The sequence below is a fragment of the Erinaceus europaeus genome, chromosome 21 (genome assembly GCF_950295315.1).
Source record: "Erinaceus europaeus chromosome 21, mEriEur2.1, whole genome shotgun sequence".
In the NCBI taxonomy this organism is placed as follows: domain Eukaryota; kingdom Metazoa; phylum Chordata; class Mammalia; order Eulipotyphla; family Erinaceidae; genus Erinaceus; species Erinaceus europaeus.
In genome coordinates, this window is record NC_080182.1 from 33,502,104 (window position 1) to 33,527,282 (window position 25,179).

General features: G+C 54.8%; 1 protein-coding gene across 1 annotated transcript in view; it reads right to left on the bottom strand.

The window, feature by feature from the left end:
* Positions 1 to 25,179, bottom strand: part of ITPR1 (inositol 1,4,5-trisphosphate receptor type 1) — a 405,769-nt gene that overhangs the window by 32,478 nt on the left and 348,112 nt on the right. The window contains exons 43-47 of the mRNA XM_060180789.1: positions 20,927 to 21,059; positions 19,383 to 19,573; positions 5,412 to 5,592; positions 4,009 to 4,262; positions 7 to 207 (exon numbers count right to left, since the gene is read on the bottom strand). Of these exons, the coding sequence (XP_060036772.1) occupies positions 7 to 207; positions 4,009 to 4,262; positions 5,412 to 5,592; positions 19,383 to 19,573; positions 20,927 to 21,059 (960 nt within the window). The remainder of the gene's footprint in view (positions 1 to 6; positions 208 to 4,008; positions 4,263 to 5,411; positions 5,593 to 19,382; positions 19,574 to 20,926; positions 21,060 to 25,179) is intronic.

The window sequence follows — 25,179 nt, forward strand, 5'->3', positions numbered from 1 at the left end:
TCTGACCTGGTTCTCATGGCAAGGCCCCTGGCAGTACTCAGTGAGGCTCTCGAGCGTCTGGTTGATGAGCGCCACATTCTTCTCATTGATGTAAAGCCCCAACAGCCCCAGGCCGCCCGTGGTGCTGCCGCAGATACAGTCCAGGAACTGCAGGGTCTCGCACACCAGGTTGTAGTTGGTCTTGTTGTTCTGGCAGCGCAGGAAGTTCTGTGGTGGGGGGAGGGGGAGGGGAGCCTTCAGCCGGACACCCAAGGCTGGGTTCCGGGCAGCCAGCTGTGGTCACTCTCCCTGTCTCCACCCATGGTCACTGTCTCTGTGTCCCCTCCTGTGGTCACTCTCTCCCTGTTCCCATTCATGGTCACTGTCCCCTTCTGTGGTCTCTCCCTGACCCCTCCTGTGGTCACTCTCTGTCTCCATCTGTGGTCACTCTCTCCCTATCCCCAGCCACTGTCACTGTTCCCTTCTGTGGTCACTCTCTTCCTGTCTCCTTTTGGTCACTCTCTCTGCCCCTAGGCAGAGTTCCCTTTGGCAGGTACTGAGTTGCATGTCAGGGAACCCGACTCTATCGGCCTCAGATCCCAGGGGCTGGCTCTGCACTGAGTCAGTTTGTGCAGGGGACAGCAGTGTGGATGGATTGGGACCTGCCTCCTTCACAGATCAGAGCCAGTCTCTCCAAGAAAATTCCAGAACAGGTCTTCCCATCACGTCCCTCAACAAAAACCTGCTCAGGCGGCCACTACCCTCTTGGGAAAGTCTCCACCCGGCACACCCAGAGAAGCCAGAGTTACGGATCCTACAAGCAGCTTCCGGAAGCTAAGAGGCTGGCGCCCTCTCTCTCTCTCTCCAGCTTGACAGCTCTTCCAACCTCTCCCCTCAGAATGAGCCATCCTCCCTCAGGAGACCCTGACCCACCCAGCCTTCTGTTCCAGAACATTCCAACAGGCTGGCACTCGGAGCAGCACAGCCCCAGTTCAGACGCTGAGGGGAGAACTGGATTCCCACAGACAGGATTTGATGGGAGCAATTTCCTCACCACCCACCTCACAATGAGTCACCCGGGTCCCAAAAGGCTGGGGGATGCCCAGGCTCCCGTGGGTGGGAAGGGAAGTTCGAGAACTCTGCGGCTTCTGCTCGGAACGGAGCAGTCTGGCTATGAGCTGCAGGATTAGTACCTTTCTGCCTCAGATGTGCGACAAAGATTCCTGCAGCCCAGTTACGGGATTCGGATCATCCTTATGGTGCTTTCAAAGGCGAGGTGTCTCAGGCCTTTAAACATGGGCCTGGGGAGGTTCAGTGGGTAGAGTGATGCTGTGCTGTCTCTCCATCTCTCTCTTATTTTTATTCACAGATAGAAACCGAGAGGGAAAGGAGACACAGAGAGGGAAAGAGACAGAGACACCTGCAGCCCTGCTCTCCACTACCTGAGAAGCTTTCCCCCTGCAGGTGGGGGTTGGGAATTGTGCCTTCAACCTGGTGCAGCCCCGCCCAGCTCCCCTCTCTTTCTCTATGAAGGGCAAATGGGCCCGTAACAGTCCCAATCCAACATTTCAGGGGTAGGGAGGTTACTCAGTGTGTCTGGGGCTCGAGCCTCAGCACCACATAGAAGCACAGTGGACACACCCGCAGGAGCTCAGTGGGTGAAGGAGCAGGGCTGAGTCTCTATAAAGTACAGAAGGAAGCGGGCTAAACCCAGCTCAGCAGTGTCTGGGCTCTCCTCCTAAAAAAGCAGAACCCGCTGGGCCAGGCAGTGGCCCACTTTGTTGTGTGCACATGTCACCACTTATAAAGACCCAGGTTCAAGCCTCTGCTCCTCATCTGTGTGTGTGTGGGGGGAAAGCTTCACAAAGAAAGAAAGAAAAAGAAGAAAGAAAAAAAAAGAAAAGGACAACAGAAGTGGTGAATTCATCATGTAGGCACCAAGCCTCAGTGATAACCCTGGTAGCAATTAAAAAAAAATACCTAATGAATGCAAATTTTTAAAAAATTAAATTAAAAATTTTAATTTAAATTAGAAATTTATTTGTTTGTTTATTTTTGTCTCCAGGATTATGGCTGGTGCGTGGTGCTGACACCATGAATCCACTGCTCCTGGAGGCTATTTTATCCATTCTATTGGATAAGGCAGAGAGAAACTGAGAGAGGAGGGGGAGATAGTGAGGGAGAGAGAAGCATCCCACCCTGCAGGTGGGAAGCTGGAGGCTCGAATCTGGATCCTTGCGCAGGTCTTTGTGCTTAGTACTGTGTGTGCTTAACCGGGTGCCCTACTGCCCACCCCCTAATTAGAAAAATTAAACTTAAGGGGGGGCAGATGCCCTGGACAGGACTGCAGTGAGTGAGGAGGTGACCTAGCAGTTCTGGGAGATGCACCCTGGCCCTGCTTGTCCCCAAGTGGGGTGGGGGTGGAATCAGTCCTTTCTGTCACATGGCAGACCACAGGGGCACAGTGTGGAGGCTAGGCCTACAGCCCAGAATGACCCCCATGCCATTTAACACCTGTGGACAGGCTTCCTGATGACTGACGCGGTGCAGAAAGAGAAGTAGGGTGGGGAAGAAGGTGATATCAGAGTCAGTCAGCCATAGACAGGGTTACCTGACAGTGCGGTGTCTGTCCTTTCACAGCTCAAGGACACAGGCATCCACTGTCACCTGCCCCTTCTGGCAGGAGACTGTCCTGGAGGCCACATGGTGCCGGGGGCCTGTGTCAGTTCAGGAGGAAGGAGTACATTTCTGGGCCCTTCCCAAGGGATCTCTGCTGGTGGTCATGGGGCAGGGGAGACAGTCCCTGCCGTAGGGCTCCGGTGACCTTGGGACTTGGGGCACGATGTCACACACTCTGGGATCTTGGGTTCCCTCACCCACTCCCTTTCTTTCCCTCACAGAAGCAAAACTTCACAGTCTTAGAAAATTCTAAGGAAACAAAACACACATACACACACACACACACACACACACACACACACACACACACACACACACACCAGCTGTTGTCACCATTTGAGAACTATAGAGCAAACCAGGGGGTTCTGGAATAATGCATGAATGTTACAGGGCTCCCACTTGCAAAAAATGCTTTCAGTTACATTTGATTGGGACTTCTGCACTTGACCTATAATTAAATTATCAGTCTAACCAGCTACCTGCCCAATTATTGCCCTAACCGTTCATCTGTCCCTCTGTCCATCCATCCATCTACCCACCACGCTCACCTGCTTAACCAACTACCCACCCATCCACTATTCTCACTCACCCATCTATTCATCCATCCATCCATCCATCCAGCTACTCACCTGTTCTCCCACCCACCTATCTATCCCCTCATCCACTATACTCACCTACCACCCTCTATCCATTCAACTACTCGATTACACATCCACCCATCCTTCCCCCATCCATCCATCAGTTCAGCTAGTCACCCATGCAACACTCCATTCACTCACTAGACTCACCCACCCATCTATCCATTCAGCTACTCATTTATCCACCCACCCACTCACTCATCCATCCCTCCACCCATTCATCCATCCACCTACCCCATTCACCCATCCACTACACTTACCTACCCACCCATCCACTACACTCACCCATTCACCTATCTAGTCATTCATCTACCCACCCATCCTTCCTTCCCTCTATCTATCCATACACCCATTCATCCATCCATCCTTCCACTGAGTTCAGCCACCCAACCATCCATTCAGCAATTCACCCATCCACCCCCTATCAGTTCAGCTACTCACCTACCCAAACTACCTCCCTATCCATCTCTCCCCTTCACTCACCCACCCATCCATCCTTCCACCCCCATCCCTCCATTCCCAATGTCACCAGGATGCACGCTGAAGAGAAGGACAGAGAGAAGCACCCACAAGGGGAACACGGGCACAGTCCTGTCCCCCCGGAGTGGGCAGAAGACAAAGACATAGCAGTTGCCAGACGGCAGCAAGGACCCAACTCACAGCGTCTGTCTGAAGTGGGAGCCCCTGGGCCTTGGGGGCTGGGGGTGCTCACCTGCAGGTCTCGGTTGTGATTCTCGCAGAGCAGCTGCAAGAAGCGCAGGATGGGCTGCATGATGGTGACGGTGGCGCTCATCTCTAGCTCGTCCTTGGTCTTGTCGGCTGCCGCCTGGGCGCCCTCAGCGGCGGGGTAGTGGTCCTCGGGGTCGGCCTCTCTGCGGAAGGTGCTGAAGGCCTTCCTAGTAGCAGCCGAGGCCTCCAGGAGCTGCTCCCGTGCCTCCTCCGTGATCTGAGGGGCAGGCTCCTTGGCTGCAACCAGGCGCAGGGTCAGAACTGAGCCTTCCGGGGTCCTGATTTCACCCCCAGCTATGGGGACACCACTCGCCAGGCACAAGATGAACACCCTGTCCCCTGCTCCTTGGTCACTGTGAGGACCTGAGTCACAGGGAGCTGAGTGGGCACTGAGGAGCCCCCTCCCCATCACTGTGAGGGCCCTGGCAATAGGGAACTTGTGCCCTCTCTGTCACCAAGTTCCCTCCCCCCAGGTGTCTGTGAGGGCCCTGGTCACAGGAGGTATGCAGCCTTCTGCAGAATTCCAGAATCAAGCCCCAGCCCTCCTTGCCGGCTGCGCACCCTAACCAGGGTGGTGACTGCCTATCTCCGAGCTGCCATTCCTTCACATGCACAGTGGGGCTGCAGTGCCGTGTGTCCCATGGCTGCCCAGGGGACTTCTGGACACAGGACACAGGGAAGGGCCTCAGCCTGCTCTGTGCTGCAGAGGCACCCCAAGCACATGCTGGCCACTGTCCTTTCTCTGCTCTCTCTCCCCACCCAGAGCCTGAGGCAACTCTAAGTGGGTTGTCTGGCCTCTGCCCCGACCCAAGGAACAAATGACACTATCTGGAGACATTCTGGTGGGGGCAGGGAAGCCTGGGACATGCCATGTAGCACAGGACCCCTTCAAGCCAGGCTCCGTGGGCTGGGAGGAGAACCCCGAATGGGCCTCCCACATGGGCACCACCACCCACATCTCAAACCGTGAACAAAAGCTCTGAACCTTCCTGAGAGCTCAGGAAGTCAAAGGCAAGTCAGCTCAGAGTCACACCTCAGCCTCACCTCCCACTGAAAATAAAATCCCAGAAGGGGTGAGGGAGGGATTCCCACTAGGAAGCATTTCCCAGTAGGAAGGGTTTCCCACAGGAAGGGTTCTTCATCAGGAAGGTTTCTCACTAGGAAGGGTTTTCCAAAGGTAAGTATTTCTCACAGGAAAACCTGAGCAAGAACACACCCTCACATCAAAGCCGGAAGCCCTCCCGGGCAGCCGCACGAACCCTTGTTAACCAGCAGAGCACCTCACTCACATCCAGGTGGATTCTCCTGAAGTTTCCATGGGGAGACACTGGCAGCTGTGGGACAGCCAACCCCGGACCCTCACAGAGCCAAGGAGGGGACACTCACTTTTCCTGCGTGCAGGGGCATCCCTGTCCCCCTCCTCATCCTTCTTCTTGTTGCCCAGGTCGCTAGTGTTCACGGTCACTGTGGCCTTGATCTCCTGCTGGGCCCCCTTCATCCGGTCGTAGAAGACCTTGAAGAACTTCTCTGACTTCTTGTCCTCCATCAGCCGGCAGAAGAAGGAGTGCTGTGAGGAAGAGTGTGTTTGTGTGTGGTGATAGCCAGGCATGCACACCCAGCAGCGGCCACAGCCACCACAGTGCCCCTTTGGGCACTAGTGTGGCCTGGGTTTGACACCCCTCCTTGCCAATACCATCCTTCTCTGATTCAAGGAGTGTCACACGACATGGTGGCTGGGGATCATGTCAGGACGGGAGGTCTTGTGTAACTCAGCACAGCTCCCACCCTACACACACACACACACACACACACACATGGATTCCAATAGCAAGAGGCAAAGTGGGGAAAACTGGTGACCATGACATGCCACCCATTCCCAGGCTTCCCCAGGCATCCAAAGGAGGACTGATGAGCAAAGCCAGTGAGGGTTTTTTGTTTTTGTTTTTGCCTCCAGGGCTATCGCTGGGGCTCGGTGCCTGCACTATGAATCCACTGCTCCTGGAGGCTACTTTCCCCATTTTGTTGCCCTTGTTGTTATTGTTGCCATTGTTACTGTTGTTGTGGATAGGACAGAGAGAAACTGAGAGAGGAGGGGAAGACAGAGAGAGGGAAAGATAGACACCTGCCTGTGAAGCGACCCCCCTGCAGGTGGGGAGCTGGGGATTTGAACCAGGATCCTTATGCCGGTCCTTCTGCTTGGCGCCATGTGTACTTAACCCACTGCGCTACCTCCTGTACCCTGGCCAGTGAATTCTGGAGAAGCTTCAGGCTGGTCAGGTGGTCACTGGTCAGAGACCCAGAACCTTCCAGAGAAGGAGCTTTTAAAATTCTTTAAGCCTTGGATGCAGGGCAGCACCAGGTGGGTTGGAGGACAATCCCCAGGTAGTGCCTGCTAGAGACAAACCTGTTTCTGAAGCCGGCACAGGCCAAGTCTATACATTCCTGATGCAGAAACACAATATGCCATCACAACTCCCCGGGAGAGCATTCGCTGTTCACCCCCCTTGCAAACATCACACTGTTTTCGGATTATTTACATAAAAATACAATACGGGCATTTCCACAGGAATAAAACAAAGCTCCAAACATTGTCTTTTGCTTCTCTGGATTCAATCTCTGTGCCAACTTCACCTCCTCTTGAGCTGAGAAAGACAGCAGTACCCTAAGGCGGCAGGGCTTGGGCTCCTGCGCCCAGAAAACATGGGAATCTCACTCCCACTCCCCCGGTGCTGGTTCAGCAGCCCCAGGAGCCACCGAGTTCCCATCTGCACCAGGCTCCTCTGCCACACAGAGCACATGATACAGGTACCCACAGAGCACCTGCTGCTTGTGGCCTCTCTTCTGCTCCTGACAGCACAGAACTCCCCTCTTCTTATGCTATTCCCTTCCATCACCCCAAATGTCAGGACACAAGTCACCACTTCATGAGGTGACCTTGAGGGTCAAACTCATCCAGTGTTTGGACCAAGCTCATGTTTGCAATGTCCCCCATTCCCTTAAATGCATTCTTCTACACCTCTTACTATGTCACTCTGTTGTCATTCCATCACCCTCCTGCTGCCCACCCATCATTCCATTCATCCATCCACCCACTCACCCACCCACTCCTCACTCACCCATCCATGTTCTCCTCATTCATCCATCCATCTACCTATACAACCATGCACCACTCATAATTCCACCCATCCATCCATGCACCACTCATAAGTCCGTCCATCCATCCATCCATCCACCCATTACTCATAATTCTACCCATCCATCCATCCATCCATCCATCCATCCATCCATCCATCCATCCATCCAGGCACTCACCAATCTACCCACTCCTCATTCTTTGTCACTCCATCCAACCATTCGTCCACATGTTCATCCCAAAGTTATTCCCTCTTCTGTCTGCCCAGCACTTCCTGTGTCCCTGTCTTGAGTTGGGAGCATGCCCATCCCAGGGGATGCAGCAGTGCCGCAGCCATCCTGGCAGCATTAACCAGGCAGCCCGTGTCACTCTGAAATGGATCACATGTGGAGGGTGGGCAGGGCAGCTGTCCCGACCCACTGCCCCTTGTCCTTACTTCCCTGGCTCCTTCCAGGGCTGGAGTCCCCTCATGCTGGTCTCAGTGCCCTGTTCTATCCTCCTGGCCCAGGGAAGTGGGATGTGGGGTTGTGTGGCTCAGACTCACAGGGGCTCTGAGGAGCATCAGGGTGGGATGCAGGGTGGGTACACTGTGGGGTCTGCAGTTGGCTCCACCACCCACCAGCTAGTGCCACTCAAGCCAGGGCTGACCCTTCCCATACCCCAGTCCTCTCATCTACAAAGCGGGTGCATTCAGGGAGGATACACAGGCAGTAGGGTACATAGGACACTCTACAGTTTATATTTTCAGGAGAGGGGGGCCTGGAACCCAGGGAGAACCTCCAAGTGCATTAATTAGCTCCCAGAGAACTGGTGATGTGATTATTACTGTTATTGTTCTTCCTCTGGGGGAGCTCAGGGGCCCCTAAAAAGTCCTGAGCTCAAGCTATCTCAGCAAGATGCCTGGGAGGTCAGGGGGTAGGGCTGCTAGGAGGTGGTGGCATGGGGCAAGGGTGGGGCACCAGGGGCAAGCTGAGGCTGGAGACAGACATACTGCCAGGAGGACGCCAGTCAGCAGCAGGAAGCTTGCGGGTGGAGGCGATGGTGCCGGCTCCATGTGAGAGTACTAGCAGTCCTGGGAGGCTGGGGACTGCCTGAGGACTGCCACCCCTGAGGACCAAGACGCAGGACCACCTGCCCAGGCCTCACCCCCACACTGCCCTCACACATGTGCACATGCACTCACAGTGTACATGCTTACAAGCATACACATGTCACATGTCTACACACACGCTCATGTCCACACAAGTAGCTCCAGATACACACACATGCACACACATAGCACTTGCACACATGGGTACACACACAGGTCCAGCCCAGTGGGTCAGGGGAGCACAGGGCACCTGCCCTCACCATGGTCTGCAACTGGGCTCCTGGGTGCTGGAGGAGGATATGCTCACTGCCAGTGGTTTCCTGCTTCCCCTGCTCTCCCCTGGGGCGGCACTGAGGCAGCCAGGCAGGGCCACACAGGCAAACCACAGTCCCAAGAGTGTGTGGGCTGCAGGTGCCCCAGCTCACTGTCCCCTGCCCTTTTGCCTTCTGCCAGGGCCTCCAGAGGACACTGTTGTCTCCAGCATCTGCCTGGAGCCAGACCTCACGGAAGGAGGCTCAGCAGGGCCTGGGGGTGGGAACCGGGGAGGGGTCATCCCAGCTTCGCATGTCCTCATGGGGGGCCCTTCTGTCTAGCCTATCCTCCAGAGGGGCAAGAGACCCAGGGTGGCAGGGACACGCACTTCGGACATGCGGGGTGACAATGGCTACTTCTGTGATAATGTCACAGCACTGCCAGCCCAGACAGCTGGGGACAGAAGGCCCAGGGCTGAGCTCCCCACAGAGAGCCACACCTTCCATCCCGTTACAAGAAACTGGGGCACCACAGCCCCCCTAGCCAGGAGCCGCAGACAGGGCGGTGGCTGGGAGACCAGACGGAGCCTGCCACACCCAGGACAAGAGTCCTCTCCCAAAGGCACGTGCCCAGGACAGAGATGGCAGAGTCCAGAGGAGGCACTGGGCCACCCCTTGACAGTCCCAGTCAAAGGAAAACTGGAGCTCAGAGGGCTTGTGAATTACGTGGTAAGGGTAAGGGGCAGTGGTCCTGGGGCTCTGCCCACTGTGACACTCAGATTTTCTGTCCCCTGTGGTGTGTGGCCTGCCTTCAGCCCTATGGGGGACACAACCACCCATACACAGTCATACACTCTCACACACAGTCACACACTCTCACAAACTCTCAGTCACAGACACACAAAGATAGACACCCACACAGACATTACAATATATGCATACAGTTACACAGACACAGTCACACGCACTTATTCTCACACACATGCATACTTAAGAACCCTCCCACAAACAACATTCACACACACAATAACACACATTCACACACACACATATACAGTCACACTCTCACACAGACTCAGTGACACAATTTCTCGCACTCACACACACAGACAACACCCATACTCACACGCACTCTCCTTCCCAGGTGAGAGTGCTCCAGGCTAAGCTCCAGGCCCTTGTCTTTTGCTTAGAAACCAGCACCAGCCATCCCAGACCTAACCGTGACCCCTGACCTTACAGCCCCAGCAGGTGCTGGCCAGGGAGCTGTGGCCCCACCTCATGCTCTATGTGACCTACAGAGCAGAGCGGGTCCCTAGCTCTAATCTGCACACAAGACCTGCCTCCTGTCTAGACTGAGGTCACAGCCCGGTCAGATAGGGCCCAGCACCCATGGGTGCACAGTCAGCACCCACTCACCTCGTGAGGGCCCAGCCACCCAGAGAGGGGTCAGCACGGCACTGGAGCTCAAGGTGATGTGCATGTGAGAGCTCAAGCCCTGGCACCAGGAGACATGGGGAGGCCACGGTGGGTGCAAGGGGACATGGCCTCCTTCCAGCTGACTGCTGACCACCTGAGGTCACCGCAGTACAGATGGGGGGTGTTGCACAGGGGTACAGGTCCTGTGGTTGTGTCCCAAAGAGAGCAGGCCAGTGGTCAAGGACAAGAGGCCTGAGGATACTGAATGATGGTTCAGGAGGCCAGCCCTTCACATGGGAACCGAGGGGAGAGGCGGAAAGAGGGTGAGGTGGGGTGAGGGTTGCCCAGCGGAGGGCCCAGCCCCACGTGGGGACCCAGGAGGCCTGTGGTGTCTGATGAGAACATCTCCGCCTCAGAGTGCGGCTGGCTGCTTTCCAAAGGGAAAGTCCCCGAGCTTACTCAGAGGGAGAGAGGTTACCTTCCCGGCCTGGAATCCGGGGAGATTTTATGCAGATGTCTCAGAGGAAGGGAAGAACACTATTCACACAGGGATCAGTCCTGAGGGGCGTGGAGGGGGGCTGGGGGTGTCACCCCCACTCCAAATTCTGTCCTCCTGGGAAACCTCCAGCCCTCAAGTCTCTACAGAGGACAGGCCACCTGGCATCCCCTCCCCCACATAATACACTCCAAGGAGTTTTCCCAAAGCAGCCAAAGCTGGGCACAGCCATTTTATTTTCAACTCTGGCTGGGTCACCTCAACCTGCAGCCCAGGTGAGCCAAGCTGCTGCCCCTGAGGTGGGAATTCTGGGAGGTGAGGAAGGGGGTGGGAAAAGCACAGGGAGAGGGGACACAGGACATGTGTGTGAGACAGGGGTACAGGGACTGGCTGCCCAGTGGGCGTGGGGGTGGGCAGGGCGAGGAAATAGGGACAGCGGGCGGGCCTCAGGCTGGGGGCGGAAAATGACTCTGCTTCCGGAGACAGCTCCAAGAATCCTGGAGGTGTGAGAAACAAGGAAGCTACAGGCTGAGAAAATAAAGGGGGGAAAAGAGGAAAAGAAAGGAAAGCAAAGGGGGAGAGGGGGTGCAGTGGCTGAGTGGGGAGGGGAACGCCATGGCAACCCAGGCCACCCACCGCTGGGAGTGACGCACACATGGCACATGGCACGGGCAGAGCTGGAGGTGAGGCTCCGGGGCCTGAGCGGGGCCTATAATTAGCGGTTATGTAAGAGTCCCGCTTCCCCAGAAGGAGCCTCAGCGCCTGACCTTGTTTTTTTTTTTTTTTTCCCTCGGAAGTGCTTTCCCAGCCTGTGTGGGGGCCTTCACGTCTTGCCTCAGCCTGCATCAGGGCCCTCCATCCCTTTCCCTGAACTGCCTTCCTAGCCAGGATCCCTACGGGGTCTAAGACTTCCCCTCTGCCTCCCTCTCACAGCCACCCCCAAGGGAAACAGGACAGACAGGAGGACCTAGGGCCCCAAAGAGCTGAGCACAGAAGCTTCTGGCCTGGCAACAGGAGGTGGGCACTCACAGCAAAGAAAAGTTCTGGCCCCGTAGGTACAATGAGCTGTCTTCTGTTTTCTAAGGTGGATTATATTCCTTTTACATGAGAGAGAAGGAGAGAGCTTCACAGGAGAGAGGAAGAGAAGCCAGAGCACTGGGGATTGAACCGGCAGCCTTAGGCACGCCCATCCTGCACACCTCCTGCTGGGCTGTCTCTCATCTGTCCACTGAGAAGGCAGCTCAGGGGAAACAGCTTAGGAGGGCTATGAATCCACCCTCCTGTGGCCCCAGCAGTGAGCAGACACCTGACTCCCACACACTCACGCACACGCGCACACACACACATGCACACTCATGCACACGCACACACACACGCACACGCACGTGCGCACACACACTCACGCATACACACACACGCGCGCACACACACACTCACACATACACACGCACACACATACACACGCGCACACACACACACACACATACACACGCACATACACGCACACACACACACACACACACACACACACACACACACACGCACTCAAGCTTTGGGATTGAGGACACCAAGAGCAGTGGTGGCTCCTGTCCCCAGTCCGGGCCATCCTCCCTTGCCATCCCCACTTTCTGGTGACCCAGAGCACAGCAACAGTAGCATTCAGACAGGGTGGAAAGATGGGGACCCACAGTCTAGCCCAAGAGCCTCCTCTCCCATTCTAGTCCCCAGTCCCCCAAGCTGCAGGCGCCATGTTGGTGGTTGCTGGGTAACGGGCAGAGCCGCTCTGGGCTGGCTGGAATACCGCGCAGCCTCTGCAGTGTGGAGATGCTGTGTTCTCTCAACACTAGGGCCGGGTGTGAAAATAAAATTAAGCGGGATGCTTCCTCTTGTAAACAGAAGGCAGGCGGGCCACTGGTGCCCGAGGTTGGGAGAACACTGGGGGACTCAAGGGACAGTTGGCCAGCCAACCCAGAGGCATGAGACAGCCCTGAGGGCAGGCGGGCACAGACATGGGGGGAACTCAGGAAACCCCAGGGCTGCCGGTCCAGCACAGCAGAAGAGAGGGCAGTCTCGTTCCTCAGACTTTGGCCTCTGGTGGGACCTGGCTCCCGTGACTGTTTGCTCATCAGTCACAGGGGTGAGCCCCCCCCCAAGTCCTGTGACATACACAGTCCCCCACCAGGCATTTAAGTTTATACTTATTTATATTGATTTGCTTTGTCATTTTTATAGACATCAGGGTTATTGCTGGGGCTTAGTGCCTGCACTCTGAATCCACTGCTACCAGCGGCTATTTTTACTTTTTTCTTTTTTATTTGATAGGACAGTGAGAAGCTGAAAGCGAAGGGGGAAGACAGGGACTAAGAGATGCCTGCAGAGCTGCTTCACCACTCATGCGGCTTTTTCTGTTGTTGTTGAATGTAGTGCCAGGGAACACACTGAGGGCTGTGCAGGTGTGTGATTCTGCCTAGAAGTCTCCCCAGCCCCGTGTTTCTTAATTTTATGTAGAGAGGGAAACAGAAAGACAGAAGGAGAGAGGGCAGGAGATAGAGGGAGGAAGAAACCTCACAGCCCTGCCCTATCCTCCATGAAGCTCCCTGGGTGCTGTGCATGGTGCTGAGAAGAGAGCTTCCCCCACAGCTCTGATCCACCATCCATGGAACTCTCTGGGCGCTCCTCACTTAGAAGAGGGTGATGGGGTGCCAGAGTTTTCAGGCAGGGCTACGGGAATGCAGAGAAGGCCCGCGGCACTCAGCTCTGGCCCCCTACAGGCAGGGTCCATGCCCAGCAAAGAAGAGCAGGCAGTGGGCTGAGGGCAGCTGGGCAGCAGGAGGCTGTCTACAGGTGTACCCAGGGCACCCCTTGCATCCACTAAATGGGTTACATGTGCCCTCCATGCAGGCTGGGGGCATGTAACCCATTACTGGGCTGGCAGCCCTGCTGTTTGAGCCTGACCACATAAGGGAGCAGCAGAGAGCTCCACGGATAGTATGCATGCTGTAGTCTCTATCTCTCTCTCCCTGCCCCCTCCCTCCTCTAATACACAGAAGTAGAAGTTAAAAGACGGGGCCAGGCAGGCTGCATAGTGATGCTACAGATGCCTAAAGTTGGCACCTGCTTCTAACCAGGGCTGCACCCCGACACTCAGCCGGGGGACCTCAGGGCCTTGCACAGCTGAAGACTTAGTCTGAGAAACCCAGGGCCCTGCAATAGGCCCCCTCTCAAGGGCCTCTCTTCAGTGCCCCAGTCTGTACCCCTACTGGCCCCGCTCAGGAAAGCCTGGGAGCTGGGGAGGGGACAGGGTCCCCCCACCCTCAGACACAGTCTCCCAGTTTCCCATGGAGAAAAAGCCAAGGTCAGAGACAGGCTGCGAGCGGTGACTCACCCCTGAGCCCTGCCAGCGGCTACACCACCCTCTGACGTCACCCGCTCGTCCCTCCTCTGGGGACATGCCAGCCAGGGCTGCTGTGTTCCAGCTCCTGTGCTGACCCTGCCAGCTCTGCCAGGAGTCCCAGCACCACTGCCCTGGGACCCCAGCTCTGCCAAGAGCCCCTATCTCCCCAACCCTTGGGACTCCAGCTCCTCCAGGGCACCTCTCTCAGATCCTTTGAGGCTTCTGGAAGGCCCGGAGCATGGGGGTGTCCTCAGGGAGCGCCCCAGCCCATGGCAGCTGGCCCATGACAGCAGCTCCCTTCCCTGCCCAGCTGTAGACGTGCAGGAGAGCAACGCCCAAAGCCCACGGTTGTGTGGGCAGCCAGGCCTGGCAGAGGCACGGTCGTGGGCAGCAGGTGATACATCACCTTCTCCTGAGGGCCCTGCGCCCCATGCCCGTCCTCCCCTACAAAGTGCCCTGATGTCACGTCCACACACGCCCCCTGCATCTGTGTCTGCCTAAACCCCAACCCTCACAGCCCAGCAAGCTGAGACGCTGGCCCTGCCTCCTGCCCTGGGGAGCCCTGGCCTGCGGGGCAGAGGAAGTACAGAGGGAGGGTGCAGGTTCCCAGGGGGTGGGGGGACAACTCAGGAGGACATGACAGAGACAGACGCTGGCAGGGACCCTGGTGTGGAGGAGTGCCACTGAGCTGAGCGTCAGACAGGGATGCCAAGTGCTCAGATGGAGAGAGAGATTTCTACTGGGGGCTGACAGGAGGGGGTGGGGACAGACAAGGCCAGAGTGGACCACCTGTGCCCTCTCGGGTGGCACTGCCAGTTTGTCCCCAGAACCAGAGACTGACCAGCAGTATGAGCAGCCCAGGGGCACCAAAAGGAAGCAGGGCTGGAGGTGAGGACAGTCCTCGCTGCCACCAGCAGGGAGACCAGGGCAGGGATGGAAAGGAAGCAGGGCCCTGCCAGGGGTCAAGTGGTGGCAGGTAGAGGACACACTGAATCCAGCTTCTGGGGACACGTACATGACAAATTCTCCACGTGCTGTGGGCTGTCACATGCATCAGAGGGAGGGCCAGAGCAGAGTGGACATCTGAGCCTGTCCACTGCAGAGACGGTCACAGATTCCTCCTCTGCAGCTGTCCCACCAACTTGGTGACCTTCAACCTTAATAGAGAGCCCTAGCCCCCCTCAGATGCCAGACAGGCTCTGAGCACTGAAACATGGTAGAAGGGACATTCCAGGACTCCACGTCCAGGCCTTACTGGGACTGGCAGCTTCCACTTGCTGCTGCTAGAAACATGACCTCTTAGAACCCAGATGCCAATTCCAAGAAGCCCAGGTCTCATGGAGGAGAAATGGGAGACCAGAGAATTAAGGCCCTTCTGATCTCCCAAGAATCAGTCCCACTGCTACACAACAGGCCATCTGGCAGGCTAGGGAAACAACAGACTGGCTTTGTGAAAGATTTTCATGCCTAAGGTTCTGAGGTCCCAGGTTCAATTCCCAGCACCACCGTAGACCAGAGATGAGCAATGCTCTAGCGTCTTTCTCCAATGAAAATAAGTCAAATTACATATATGTAATAAAAAGACCATCTGGTCCTAGGGAACCACACACACATCCAAAGATCTATGTACACCTATGTTCATAGCAGCACAATTTTGTAACAGCCCAAACCTGTAAGCAACCTAGGTGTCCAACAGCAGGTGAATGGCTGAGAAAGTTGTGATCTATATACACAATGGAATATTACTCAGCTATGAAGAATGGCGATTTCACCTTCTTCACATCATCTTGGATGGAGCTTGAAGGAATCATGTTAAATGAGATAAGTGAGAAAGGATGAAGATGGGATGATCTCACTCATGGACAGAAGTTGAGAAACAAGAACAGAAGGGGAAACACAAAGCAGAAGTTGGACTGGGCTTGATGGATTGCACCGAAGGAAAGGACTGTGGGGGCTTTTAGACCTGGTGCAGGATGTGGAGGAGGACCTAGGCTGCAGGGTGAGAGTATTTCGCAGAAAACTGAGAAATTTTACACATGTACCAGCAACTGTATTTACTGCTGACTGCAAACCATTACCTCCCCCCATAAAAATAATAATAAAAGATAGTCCTGCTTTGAGTCACTGAGACTCAAGGACTTCCTTAATGGAGCTCCCTGTGGCAAAGATACCTCTGTAGCTCTGAGCAGATCAGGGCCTCTGTGTCCTTGCTCAGCACAGCTGGGACACTCAGTGACATGCTAAGCGACAGGCCTCCTGCCAACAGTGGTGGCCCAGCTGACCAGCTTGGACTCTGGACCAGTCAGTCCCCAAGAAGCTCAGACGTGGGGCTAAGGGAGGGGGGCCCCAGGTCAGCCTCAGGCTGGGAGAGTTTTCCAGGACCAAGGGTCTCAAACAGGGTCTCCCTTCTATTCTTGAAGGCCACAGGAGGTCGTGAGAGAAAGACAAAACAGGTAAAAGGAGGGTGGGGAAAAAGAGAGAGGAGGAGAGAAGAGAGACAAGAGGAGAGAGAGGGAAGGAAAGAGGAGAGAGGGAAGGAGAAAGACAGGAGAGGAGAGACAGAAGAAAGAGAGAGAGAGAATAATCTTGTATTTCAGTGCCAGGCTGCTATGCTGGAAGGAGCCCCAGGATGCCACGTCGAGGTCCCCTCCCACCCCCCAGGTCACAGTACCCAGGCACTCCCCCCACCAGCAGAAGCTAGTGCCATGTCCCTGGCTCCACGGCCGAGACTTCACGCTGGCATTTCCCCCGCCGCCAGAGCAGATGAAAAATCAATGTGTGAAAACATGGAACTAATATTCACAATGACTTTACAGGAGGACGAAGCTGCATAGAAACAGCTTCTGTGCGCTGTGCCACCCCCGGGAAGGCTGCCAGCCTGGCGGTGCTGACTCCACAGATGCCAGCTGGCACCTCCTCCTTCCGTCCTTCCTCTCCTCCCACATTGGCCCCACCATCCCAGCCCCGAGCCCAGTGACACCCCAGGCTCATGTCCCCCATCAATCAGGTGCCCCAGGTCCCTGGGCCCCACCAGAGGGCCCAGCCTTGCATGTCCTCACCCCACCAGCTCAGGGTCCCCACTTTTGCCTTCTCTTGGGGCAGACCACCTCTACTCCAGCATGCTCACTGGGGCAGGCAGTGTGGCAAGGGTCACAGCGACTCCACCAGGCTCAGAGGAGGCTCTCACCTACCCCAGGAGGGTCCCCAGGCCCCCAGGAAGTGTCCTTCCTCCTAAGTTAGCATCGGCACTGGTCACCCTCTAGCTCAGCCCCGATGCAGGGACTTAGCCACCTCCTGGGCTCTGGCCTTCATGCTGCAGGCCCAGAATGAGGATCCCGCTAATAACCTGGGGCCCTGGAGGGGCCACAGAGCACCAGCCTCCCCCCACCCCTGGCACATCTTACATCACCAGCCTGCACAGCTCACTCAGTGGAGGGTCCCCACAGCCAGCACAGCTGCTGCTCCTGCACCTCTGGGTCTCTGCACCCCTTTCCCTGAACAGCATGACAGGGCCCTGCACCCTGGCCAGGCTGCCCACCACGGAGAGACACCCCCACCTTCAAATCCAATGCCCTGTCCCTTGGAAACCTTCCTTCACTGCACACACAGCTCGGAGGGTCTAGTTCAAGGGCGAGAGCTGGGAGGCATGAGGGGCAAAGGTCAGGAAGACCCAACCCCCAGAGGAAAGACAGAGACATGCTAGGCGGATGGACTGACCTGTCAATGCCCATGTCCAACAGAGAAGCAATTACAGAAGACAGAACCCTTTCCTTCTGCACCCCAAAGAATAATATGTCCATACTTCAAAAGCAGAGAAATATCAGGGGAAGATGACCAGAGGGCTCTGAACCCCAGTTCCACTGGGACCTGGAAAGTTTGTGACTAAGAACCTTTGTTTTTGCCCCATCACTGAGAAGGAAGAGATTCTGGAGACCATCTGATGAAGTCAGGTGCAGTTTTGCTTATCTGAGAAGAGGGGAAAAAAGAAGGACAATTATGGGTGATTTCACTCATAAGTGGAATACAGAGAGCTGAAACACATGAACTTGAAAAAAATGGAAAAAAATCTGTATGGTCGGGGTCGGGCGGTGGCGCAGTGGGTTAAGCGCATGTGGCGCAAAGCGCAAGGACCGGCGTAAGGATCCCGGTTCGAGCTCCCCGCCTGCAGGGGAGTCACTTCATAGGCGGTGAAGCAGGTCTGCAGGTGTCTATCTTTCTCTCCCCCTCTCTGTCTTCCCCTCCTCTCTCCATTTCTCTCTGTCCTATCCAACAACGAACAACATCAACAATGGCAATAATAATAACCACAATGAGGCTACAACAACAAGGGAAACAAAAAGGGGGGGAAATGGCCTCCAGGAGCGGTGGATTCATGGTGCAGGCACCGAGCCCAGCAATAAGCCTGGAGGGAAAAAACAATCTGTATGGTCAAACCGTACCCTATGATCTTGAGAAAACTATGCTGGTTACCACTGGGGAGAAGGGCACAGAACTCTGGTGGTGAGGGCAGTGAGTGGGATTATACTGATTATTTTATAATCTTGTAATCACTATTAAATCACTAATATAAATAAAGCTGGTGGGGGGAGACTTCCATTCTGATTCTGATCACCATGTGGAGATGGGGGAGAGAGAGACAACGAGAGACACCTGCAGACCTGCTTCACCACTTGCTAGGCTTCCCTCTGCACGTGGGGACTCCATCTCCTAAAAAAGTCCTTTAAGGTATTTCATCACCATCAACAGCAAAAAAAAGTCAGCTATAAGGATTACAAAATACACCTCACATCCACCTAACCCAAAACCACTGACTCAGCTGGACTGGCTTCCCCTGGTGGGGGCTGCAGAGACAGATCCCAGGAACACTGTTTTACTGATGGTGAGCAAAAGGTATCATGGGACATGAACAGAATTGGCATATACAGCTGAAGTCAAGAACATGCAAAGGACAGTGGGTATGGGAGGTTACTTAAAGAAGTGTCTGCTGGGAGTGCACCCCTTTCTTCTCACCTCCCTTTCATTGTTGCTGCTGCTGTCTGATCTTTTGTTGTAGTTAAACACTTAAGAACCCCTATCACATCTCTGGCTAGACATTTTCTCCTCATGGTTTCTATGTACTTAATAAACTTACCATTTTATTAAATCCCACAGAAGCTTTTTAAAAAACTTTTTTTTTAAGTATTTTATTTATTTCTGAGAGAAATACAGAGAGAGAAAGACAGAGAGAGAAACACCAGAGCAGTGCTCAGCTCTGGCTTATTGTGGTGCAGGGGATTGAACCTGGGACTTTGGAGCCTCGGGCATGAGAGTCTCATGGCATAACCATTATGCTATTTACCCCCGCCCAGAAGCTTTTATATTGTAGTATAACAGGCCAACCCTTCAGGCCTGTTCAGCAGGTGAGGGGAGTTTGCCCCACAGATCCTCCCTGGACTCACACCTTATTTCCTTGGCATTTCCCTATTTTTCAACCCACAGGGTGAGCAAGCCCGGATCTGGGCTAAAAGCTGCAGTGAGAGCTCAGGACTGGGGGTGGTGGTGGCAGAGCCCCTCTCTCCCACCCCTGTGCCCCCGTACCTGGATGGTGGTGTTGCCCCCTTCCAGCAGGGCAATGGCCAGCAGGATGCTTTCGTGGAAGACTCGGTCACTAGAGGCGTTCATGATGAGGTCGATGACCAGGTTGGAGGCGCCCTCCTTGTCCAGGTGGCACTGGACCTCAGCCAGGCTCATCTCGCCCCTGCTCACGGTGCCTGTGCCAGAGCTGCCCCCTGGGGAAGGGGACAGGTGGATGGACAGCTCAGTCACAGGCAGAGGGGGCCCTGCCCTTTCACCTTGGGGGTCAGTCTGGGGAGCAAGGCCCTCGGCTGAGGGGGTAGAGGACACAGGAGGCACTGCCAGTGGACACAGAGTCAGTCCCACAAGATACCCCACCACCCAGGTCACAGGGGAGACAGAACAGTCAGTCAGAACCCACAGGGGTTCAGAAGACATATTGACCCCCCACCTAGACTCAAGGAGCCTCCTCACAGCCCAAAGCTGGCACCCAACACCCTCCCCAACAAGGAACTTTCTCTGTCCTTTCATACCCCGACTGGCCCACTCTTCCCTTTGTACCTTCATGCATTCATACACAGACATCCTCTATCCACCCACCCACCCACCCACCGACATCCATTTGGAGACACGGGCAAGAGGAGTCCACTCAAAAGTACTGCTTAGCTCTGGCTTCTGGTAGTGCTGGGGATTTCAACCCAGGACTTTGGTGCCTCAGGAATCAAAGTCTACTGGCATATCCATTATGCTACACACACACCTCATGTACCACATGCTTATTTATGTTCTAGAAAAAATCAAGAGGGAGACGGTGACTCCTCTCCCTTACACTATGAAATCTGGTATTCACTCAAGAATATATATATATATATATATATATATATATATATATATATATATATTACCAGAGCACTGCTAAACTCTGGTTTCTCGTGGTTTTCTCGGGAGTTTGAACCTGGAATCTTTGGCACCTCAGGCACGAAGGTCTTTCTGCATAACCACTATGCTATCTCCCTCCTTCACAGATTTTTTTTTTAAAGCTATCTTTTTAATGATCAGGACTCCTAGAAGTGTGAGGTCTGAGCACGGAGAAAGTTCACACACATCCCTAGGCTAGAAAATGGTAACAGATCAGTTTGCTGGTTTCTATTTCATTAGTGGAGAAATGAGCCTAATCGACAACTAGCCTGAGTATACGAAAGGAGTTTGCCAAAAGGAAAGGAAAAAAAAAAAAGGAACCTACTCAGGATCTCAGGGTCACCTATAGGAAAGCCATTGTGGACACCCTGGGATGGCAGAACAGAGGCAGAAAGATGAGTCACTAACAATCACAGCAGCTGGTCAGAGCACCAGACTTGCATGCCCGAGGTTGCCGGTTCAATCCCAGTGTCACATATATTGGAGTGGTGCCCAGGCTTCTCTCCCTCTCCCTCTCAGAAAACTATCCCATCTGACCTATATTTTAGTTGTAAAAATGTTGTTTTTCTTTTTAAGCACACTTGCAAGCCAAGTTCTGCTGTTCCAGAAGGTTCCACAGACACGCAGCCCCAGCACACAGCTCCACCTACCTCCTCCCCCTGGCTTGCTGGGTCCTCCAGGTGACAGAGGGCCATTGCCGAAGCTGGTGAGGCTCTCTCTTCTTCCAGAAGGCCTGGCGTTCCCATAGTAACGGCTGACCAGGATCTGTCGGAGTGCTTCCCCCTTAAGCCAAACAGGAGGAGTCAGGGTATGCGGCTGGCTCTCAAACTGAGCAACTTGCACCCAAGAGACAGGGACACGTGGCCGGAGTTGGCCCTGGTCTGCCAAGCAGACAGGGGACTGATTCACCGAGGTTTCTGGAAACTCTTAAGGTCAGTATTCTCTCAGGAAACCAGATTAAAAAAAAATAACCAAAAATAACCACGCCCCCCCCCACACACACATATACCCAACAACCTGGAAGATTAAATATCAGAGGGTCCCTTCTCTACCAGGGCGCCAGACAGGACAATAACTTTTTTCTGAAGGGCAATGCCCAATAACAGAACAAGTCATCAAAGGCCCCCCATCCCCACCCAGGGATAAGCCAGCAAACGCTGGATGAAGTGAAGACTTTTACAGGTTCTAGTAGAATCATCGCAACAGAAAGACGCTACAGGGCAGACTCCTGGAGTCCCCAAGAAAATACTGAGCAGTTGGAAATGTCGTGACGCACTTTTGCACAGAAAAACATAGAAAAGTATGTGGCGACTCTTCCGACCTCCCAACAGGAAGTAGAGTTCAGAGCTGCATAGCAGCCAGGCTCAGAGTAAGATGGCTTCCTACGCAAACTGCCAACGCCAACAAAAGCGCTGGTGAGAGAGGCTTGTGCATATCCTGGGACATGTCGGTGAAGGAAGAGAAGACTTTTGGGGTTTGTGTTGGAGTCAGGTGGGAGGAAGGGGGGTTGCTGAGAGACCAGAGCTGATGGCGGGTGAAGCCCATTGGAAACGGGGTTCTCAGAATGCCTGAGTCCTATTAAGCACTTCGCATTTTATTAAAGATTAAGGAAAATGCTTATTTACTGGATAGAGACAGAGAAATTGAGAAGGGAGGGAGGAGAGAGCGACATCTGCAGCCCTGTTTAACATTCACAAAGCTTCTCCCTGCAGGTGGGGAGTGGGGCTCGAACCCCAGTCTTCATGCATGGTTATCTGTGTGCTTAACTGGACGCACCACCACTTCGTCCCCAATTATTTTTAAACTTGACAGGACAAGAGAAATTGAGAGGAGATGGAGAAGACAAAGACAAAGAGATACCTGTAGCCCTGCTTCACCGCTTGGGAAGCAGGTGGGGACTGAGGGCTTGAACCTGGGCCTTGAACATGGTAACCTGTGCACTCAAACCAAGTGAGCCACCACCAGACCCCAAAGATTTTTAAAAACCACAATGCAACCCAGAATAGGAAGGTAAAAAAAAAAAACCTTCTGTAATTTAAAAATTTTTTTATTAATTTTATTTTAGAGAGAGATGCAGAGAGAGAGAGAGAAACACCAGAGCACTGCTCAGCTCAGGCTTATGGTGGTGGTGGGGGGGGGATTGAACCTTGGATTTAGGAGCCTCAGGCATGAGAGTCTGTTTGCATAACCATTTTGCTGTCTCCCCCGCCCACCTTCTGTAATTCTAATTAGGAAAAAAAAAGTCTAGCCAACCTTCCTGGCTTCTGTCCCTGGGGTGACTGGAAGGACAGAGAGAATCTGTAGAGATGCCCCAGCTCTACCCAGTGCTCTGTGAAGACACATACACCTCCCCAACTCCAGTCTGAAAGTCTCGCACAGCCAAAGGCTGGCTGGGTTCCCCAGGACGGGACTGTGTCCCCAGGGGCAAAGCCGCGTGTTCTGGGTACATATCCGGTGAGGAAGGAAGTGAGAAGTCTAGCGGAGGGGAAGGTGTGGTGACGTGGCAGGTCTCTAAAATAGAGGCTCAGGGGTGCTTCTGAGGAGACCTGCCGCCTCCGTGAGTCAGGAGAGCTGAAAGTCACCCGTGAGAAAACTCCCAGAATAGGCTTGGAAGGAGCTGATGGAGGGGGGTGGGCAGGGCAGCCCAGGGTGGGAGACAGACGGGAACAGGTGATAGAAGAGGGAGGCAGACCCCTGCAGGCTCCTAGGGTCGGCCTGAGGCTGGACGGTGTGTTTAGGACGGGAGCCTTTGGGGCCAAGCAGTGGCTCACCTGGTTGAGTGCACACCTTACCATATGCAAGGATCCAGGTTCAAGCCCCCTGCTTCCCACCTGTGGGAGGGAGGGGCAGACTATTCCTGAGTGGTGAAGCAGGGCTACAGGTCTCTCTTAATCTCTCTCTCCCTTTCCCTCTCTCTCTCTCTCTTTCTCTCTTCCTCCCTCCCTCTCTCCCTCAAAACAAAAAGTATGAGGGGGCCAGGCAGTGGCACACCTGGTTGAGCGCACACGTCACCATGTGCAAGGACCTGGGTTGAAGCCTCTGGCCCCTACCTGCAGGGGAGAAGTCTCAGGTGTCTCTTTCCCTCTCTGTCTCCCCCACTCCTCTCAGTTTCTCTCTGTTCTACCAAATAGGCTGGCTCCACAAAGCAACGCACACCTCAAAGGAAAGGCCCCGGAAAGAGCCACCTCCAGGCTGAGCAGATAGGATGGGGGTGGTGGGGAGGGTGGGATGGGAACCTTCTCCACAGAGGACACAGGGTCCCAGTCCCCACAGCAGGGACAGCTGTTGGCAAATGCTCCTCCTCTCCCCAGCCCACCCAGAAGCCAGCACAGGGCTGCGGAGGACAGACAACAGTCAAAGCCTCCACCAGCGCGCGCACATGTGTGTGTGTGTGGGTGGTGGTGGTGGTGGTCAGGGATGGTCATAGTTCAGTGGGTGGGTGACCCATCACCCCAAGGCTCTAACAGCACAGCACAGTAGAAGTCCCTGCTCCCCTTGGGTCCGAGGGTCTGAGGCAGCCAGTCAGTCTGCCGTGAGCCAGGAGGGAAGCCAGAAAACGGACAGACACAGTCCTGACGCTGGGTAGAAGTCACAGGGGCAGCTGGTGTCGAGCTGCTTCTGGGAAAACCCTGCCCATTGCCATAGCAACGGAGGCAGCCACTGGTCCATCCCCAGAGAAGAGACTATCATGGGTGTCCTGATTGCGGCAGACAACATGCACGGCCCGCTTCCCCTTTCCTTTTAATCGTAACATTTGGGGAACATATGTACCTCACTTTCTCCCCGTCCCCCTCAGCACACACACAACTTGTAAGGGAAAAGAGGCCAAGAGTAGATGGGATTTCTCTTTCTTTCTTTTTTGTGCCAATGAGTTGAGGTTCGTTCCCTTCCGGAAAGGGTGTAGACTGAGCATTGTCATTTACAGTGCCAGGGAAGAGGGAGGCCTTAGCAACAGTCACTCCAGTCCCCGAGTGTGAAGACAAGGGGTGCCAGCCTTTCAGTGCCAGGCATTGAACTTCAGGAAAAATAAACTTGAGACCCACAACCCACAAGAGGAAAAAAAAAACATCTCCCAGATCGCCCCTGAGGAGTTTCTCTGGGACCAGGTGGACAGAATGGATGGCAGCAGAGAGCAAAGCCTTCCCGAGTGACCTCACCTCACTGGCTGTTAGCACTCGGCCCTGGAACCTGCTTTAAGCCGTTCAGTGCTGTGCACCTGCAGTGCCCCCACAAGCATCCAGCTCCGGTCTCTGCTTGCACAGACTCTCAGAGCAGGCCGAGGGAAGGCAGCGTGAGCTCCCTCCACTGTCAGAGTCCCCTGCCCGTGAGCACGGTGTGTGTGGCTTGCCCAGGAGACCAGGCTCCTGGTGGGTGCAGAGCAAAAGCAGAGTCGCTATGCTCTGGCCAGAGAGGAACAGACGTGACTTGGGGAAGGTATCCTTCCCCCTCTTCCTCTTCTGTGGCTCACCTACCCCCAGAGCCTACCCTCTGTCAGGCCTAGGCAGGATGGCCCAGGGGTGACTCCCAGTGTCCCTGGAGCCGTATCTCACAAACTGAGACGCGGGGAGGGTGAAGAACTGGCTCCCGGTCATGCGGTCGGGAGGCCTACTTGTCACTCCGAGCTTGTGTGCCTGGGAGACAGTGGGAGGGACAGAAATGCATCCTGACCAGCGCCTGTGAGGGCCCTGGAGAATTCTAGGGCGGCAGGCACAACACACAGTTGGGGGGGAGCGGAGGACTGGCCAGCTCGCTGGCCTTCTTTGGGCAGAACCTGAGGCTTGGGATGGGGTTGTAGGAGGCAAAAGAAAGGGGAGGTGGGTGTGAGAGAGCCCAGGGCCAAGACCATAGGGTTCGCGCCAGCATTGATGCCCACTTCCCAGGAGGCCTCAGGTGAGCTGCCCAC